Raw genomic sequence first — 5,493 nt, 5'->3', positions numbered from 1 at the left:
CCAGGTAGTGAGCCCCAGCGCCTGCCCCCCCCGAACCCCCCGGCTGGCTTTGGAGTGGGACCCCAAACACTGCAGCAAGCAGATGCCACGGACCCGGAGAGATGCGGTGGCTTGGCTTTGACTCTTGCTTGGAGCTAATTAGCCGGTTAATCTCCTGCAGGCAGAGCACACAAGCACCCCCTCAATTTATTTTTGCATTAAAGACGAGCCCCTCTCCATTTATCTTTGCATTCAATACAATATCTTTTCATTCAATACAATTGCTGCAGCGCAACGCCCTTTGCTTTTCTTTGATCAAAGCATCCCTGCTGCATCCTCCAAAATGGAAATATTTAGGCTCCAAAAGTGCTTAATTTTAGTTCCTTAAGGTTTTTGCCGTCTCCTGCTGTACCGGAGGCTGAGCCTTATGCAGCAGAGGAAATTTGAAGTGCTGTCAAATGTGTTTTTACACCGTGAACATGGGCTGTGATGTCCCCCTTGTGCTCCCCACCCTGGGAGGGATTTTTTGCCTGCTTCAGTGTTGATATTCATGGCTTACGGTTCGATAGGTGGCCACCTCCCCTGCTAACAATCACGGCGGCATCTCTCAGGTTTGGGGACGGTGAGCAGAAATCGAGCCCTCTGGGAAACACTGTGGGGCTGAACTAACCCTCGGCTTCTTCTGGATAATTATCAGGTGGTGGAACAACTGATTTCTCTTCTCCCCTCCCCATTTCTCTTTTGAGATGTCATGGTTCTGTTTGTCTGACATTGATTTAATAAAAGTTAAAGACCTGGGATCTGATGAGGATGTTTAAATAATGAAGTGTTTCATTAGCGATCAGAATAAAGCTGCTCAGCTGCAACCGAGTCTCTGTTTGCCCAGGGTTTGTGCTAATTGACATTGCCATCAGTACACGAGGGTCGTCTTTTACTGGCAGCTGGCAATGAGCTTCTAGTAATTAGAAAGTTAATAATCAGTGGAGACAGTGTCTTGGTGGTATTGTGACACATGGTTAAACCCGTCCTTAACGCCTGACTTGGGCTGACCCCAGGGCGAGGCGTTGGGGAAGGGCTGGAGGATTTTTCTCTGTTTAATCCTCCTGCGAGATCTCTGCCTTCCGAGGAGTGTGTCGAAGCAGAGGCGTAAACCCAAAGGTGTCCAGGCTGACCTTGGTTCCCACAGTGCTTTTATCAGATCAGTGTCAGAACTTTTGCCGGCAGCACGGTCACGACGTGGAAATGCTGCCGGGGTCCTGACGGAGATGTTTTAACCCTGTCCCACAGCCACCACTGGTGAAGACGCAGACGGTCACCATCTCCGACGTCTCCAGCGCCGTCAAAAGTGAAATTCCAACAAAAGAAGTCCCCATCGTCCACACAGAGACAAAGACCATCACCTACGAAGCTGCACAGGTAAGGTGTGTTCTGATGCGTTTTCCAGGGACTTCACTAAACTCAAGTTTTAAACTCACCTGCCTTTCTCCAAGCATCCAAGTCACAGCGCAGAAGTTATCTGATACTCTGGACACTATTTCCAGGTCTAACTATTATTTTTAGAGGAGCAGTGTTTTTACTGAAGGGTAATTATTTTTTTCAAGCATGCAAACAGAATTTATCTTCAGCCACTGGTGGATTTGGGATGTAGATCAGACTGTACAGAGTTACCCTGAGTTCCTTTTTTCCTGCAGGACGTGCTTTCCCCGTTTCCCCTTGCTGTTTATGCTCTTCAGACCTTGCCTTGTAAATGATTTTGAAAACGTTTGTGGAATGTCCTTTAGGTTTCAACCCTGAAACAGGTGCTGAAAACCAAAAATATTGTATAAAATGCATCCAGAGTGGGTATCTGGTGATTGGAAACTAGAAGTGTTAGTGGAGCGATACCAACGTACGCAGGTATGGTGTCATTGCTGAGGTTAAAATTAATCCTCAGTCTGAAATAGGCTTTATTTATATATTTAAGAATTTGGAGCCTTTGTTAGGTTTGGCTTTGTCATAACTGGTTGTTAGAAGCAGCCCATGCTCTGGTGTAGTGACTGTGGGATGTAGGTTTGGCTGTGGGTAGCCCATGGACCACACTTTGGGATAATTTGGGATTCCCAAGGAATCCCGTGGCTGCTGAGCATCCTCCCGAGTGTGAGAGCCAGGGGGGGAGCTGTCAGGCTTCCCTGCACTGGGGGGGTGAGCATCGCCCCGCTCCTCAGCGAGTGAGTTCTGCTCCAGTTACTGCTGTTAACATTTCCAACTGGGAAAAATGAAGAAGCCAGCCCGGTGTGCTCCAGCTTGTGACGTGCGCTGAGATTTCTCCCAGTCTGTGGAAAATGGTCCCACCTTGTGGTAACTCCGGAGATCGTCCCAGCGCCGCGCTGGCGATGCTGCCCGGCGTTCCTTAGTGCTGCTTGGCCCTTCCAGGATGAGTTGGCAAGGATGACTGATTTTAGGTTTTTTTGGCAGACCTTGAAAGGTCGAGTCCTGCAGGATGGGAGCTACCAGCAGTGGTTCCTGGTTCGGCAGAATCTGGGCTTTGCTTCTGCAGAGTCTAAAGGAGTGATGGGCAGGGTGCTGGCAGGAGGGAGGAAGGGTGACAGGTACCTTCTGGATCAGCTGGTCCTCTCTGGCTTTGTGGATCTCCATGGATCTGGGTGTAATTTGGGTTAAGTCTCTGCTTTCATTCCCCTTTCTGGTCCTGAGCACGCAGCTTGGCATGGAGGAGCACGACCAGCATTGTGGGGCCAGTTTACCCCAGTTTGGGTATATCCCAGCCTCCCTGCTCCGGGGCGGGGAGGGCCATGGGTCCTCCCCGGGTGATTCTGTGGATCCATGTGGTTCCAGCCTAATGCCCCTGAGCTTTGTGCTGAGCCTACGGAGACCCGTGAAGTCCTTGTGCAGCTCAGCCAGCAGCAGAGCAGCTTGCTCCGTCCCGTGGTCCACGATGGAGAGGAGTTTCTGTCCTGGGATTGCATCCCGCTGTCGACATGGAGCCCCCGTCTCTGTCCCCGCTGCCCCAGGGACACTGATGGGCTGTTCTTCTGTCCCACAGACAGATGGTGGCAACGGAGATTTAGACCCTGGCATCCTGCTGACTGCTCAGACCATCACTTCGGAAACCACCAGCAGCACCACCACCACGCAGATCACAAAGGTAACAGCGCGGGAAAACGATAAAACTGAAACAACGATGGGACAGAGGGATGGGCAGAGCTGAAAAAGAGGAAAAAAGCTTAAACCCCAGTTCCTTTCCGAAAAATGTGATTGATAGCTGAAATAAAGCACGAGGGTCTCAGGTTTGCCTGCATTGGGTGAAGACTGTAAATTCTGCATTAATTCTGCGGACGTGGGCTCTGGCTGTCCTGTGGGACAACGGGAAAGAACCGTCCTGTGGGACAAAGCTCTTCCCTGGCTCGGTTATAAGAAAATTAATATTTGACAGTTTTTTCTCTGAGCAGCGGCAGTTTTCCCCCGCGATTCTGATGCCGTGGTATGACGGCAGTGTTGGGTAATGTTATTTTTGGGTGCTGTCTTTAGCCACGCAATGCCAGTCCACTCAAACTCCTTTTCACTTCTAGACTAACAGGAATTCTTCTTTTTGTACCAGACTGTCAAAGGTGGCATTTCAGAGACGCGGATTGAAAAGAGGATCGTCATCACAGGAGATGCAGATGTAGACCACGACCAGGTAGGAGCTTGGATGTGGTCCAAAGAGCTTCTCGGAGCTGGTATGAATTAGGCAGACTGCCTTTCTGAAGATAACTTCACCAGAAAACAACCTGGAGAAGTTTTACTGGGGTAGAAATAAAACTTCAAAACTGATTTCAATAGTAAATTCCTCTTTGACAGTACGCAGCTGTATGGCAGCAAAGCTTAGTTCTGCTCTAAAACTGGTGTTGGCAGCAAAGTTTTGATTCCAGATTTGTTTTGAAAAAATGAAATTTAAAAAAAAAAATTAAAAAAAAATTCACAAAAATGTGAAGTAAAAGTTTTCCTTGTCGTCTGGATCATCTGCATTAATTTTCTAGTAACTTTGGAGCACTATTGCTGCTGTTTAGTGCCAGAAGTCATCTCACAGCTCTCAGCACCTGCATTAGATCCCATCGGCTTTACATGAAACCCTTCTCATGAGTCAGCCTCATCGGCCTCTGGCGTGTGTTGGAGGTGATAATTTTGTCATCAGAGAATTATACTTTAAATTTAATTATAGCTGCAAGTATCAGGGGGCTGGAGAATATTCGTACGACAAGAACTAGTTTATTTATTCATTCCACAAGAAAATGTCTGAGAAGATGTCTGAAATGTGCTCATCACACTTGCTGGAAGAATTAACAGGGTTTGCTTCATTGTTCCATCCACCATCTACCATGGGGCAGCAGAGAGATGGGGTGTATTCTTAGAAAACAGCTTTTCCGTCCACAAATAATCTAATACCACCAAAAGTCACCAAAAGGTGCAGCTGAAGTTTTCCTTTTCCTCTCCCCAGAGCTAGAACCAGTCTCTGTCCCCCCGAGGAGCGTGGGCGGCCGGCTCTGCAATGTTCTCTCTGCAGTGTTCTCTCTGCAATGTTCTCTCTCTCTTCCAGGTTCTGGCGCAGGCGATCAAAGCGGCGAAGGAGCAGCACCCGGACATGTCGGTGACCAAAGTGGTTGTGCACCAGGAGACCGAGATCGCGGAGGAGTAGCCGGGCTGCGTAAGTAGGGAGACGACGTGCGAAGGAGGGATGGGCACTGCTCCATCTCCCTGCAGGCGAGGTTTGGCTAAATATGGCCAGAGTTTAAGGAAAATTATTATTCTTTGCTTGATGAGTCTTGCTCGGGCTGTTCCTATTAAATCATTTAAAGCTGGTGAAGCAGTCACAAATACAGACTAATCCTGCAGTGGAAATGAACCAGAAATGTCTAGAAGTTGTTACGCGGCTGCTGTGATGAGGCTGTAGGATCTTACCAACCACCTCCCACGCGCCAGCAGCACGCTGAGCTGCTGGTCTCACGTAGACCCCTGCTTATATCAGTGCCCTGAGCTGGTCCCCAAGCTCCTGCCCTGCCTGGAGACATCTTTTTTTCTGCAGTCCTGAGGGTTTTGGAGGAATCCAGGAGCTCTGCCCGTTTGTCAGGGCTCTAAAGCCTGTCCTGCTCCGCGCTGGTGATGCCCTGCGTGTATCCTGCCCCCAAAGCTGGTGTTTGCAGGGACTGGGGAGGTGGAACAAGAAGAAATCAGGCGAGAGGAGAGGCAGTGTGGTGTAACAGACATTGTGGCTGAGCTTTTTAACTCTCCCAACCTAAATAAACCCAGCAGAGGTTTCCTAAGGGTTCCTGGACTTCCAGCCCTTCAAATAACGGTCCTTGAGGGATGGGAGCAGGGCGGTGTTTGTGCCGGTGCCTGGAGGTGGCTCCGAGCCCGGATTCCCACCTGCCGTTGATGGTAACTCACCTTCTGATCGCAGATGTTCTCCAGCAGCTTCAGGGAAGCAGGTTCCTCTCTTTCCCAGAAATCCGGCTGTTAACAGCCATCACTCACCGTGTT

The 5,493-nt window shown here is 49.4% G+C and overlaps 1 protein-coding gene across 1 annotated transcript in view; it reads left to right on the top strand.

Moving 5' to 3' along the window:
- LOC104464898 (protein 4.1-like) overlaps positions 1–4,651 on the top strand; it is a gene marked incomplete at its 5' end in the record, with an annotated part of 31,897 nt that extends 27,246 nt beyond the window's left edge. Inside the window, 4 exons of the mRNA XM_010077745.1 lie at positions 1,267–1,395; positions 3,020–3,121; positions 3,575–3,655; positions 4,553–4,651. Coding sequence (XP_010076047.1) covers positions 1,267–1,395; positions 3,020–3,121; positions 3,575–3,655; positions 4,553–4,651 — 411 coding nt within the window. The remainder of the gene's footprint in view (positions 1–1,266; positions 1,396–3,019; positions 3,122–3,574; positions 3,656–4,552) is intronic.
- Positions 4,652–5,493: the final 842 nt, after the last annotated feature.

The sequence above is a fragment of the Pterocles gutturalis genome, unplaced genomic scaffold (genome assembly GCF_000699245.1).
Source record: "Pterocles gutturalis isolate BGI_N339 unplaced genomic scaffold, ASM69924v1 scaffold9963, whole genome shotgun sequence".
In the NCBI taxonomy this organism is placed as follows: Eukaryota; Metazoa; Chordata; class Aves; order Pterocliformes; family Pteroclidae; genus Pterocles; species Pterocles gutturalis.
The sequence above is the reverse complement of the archived record's forward strand: the minus strand, read 5'-3'. Positions and strand labels throughout refer to the sequence as shown.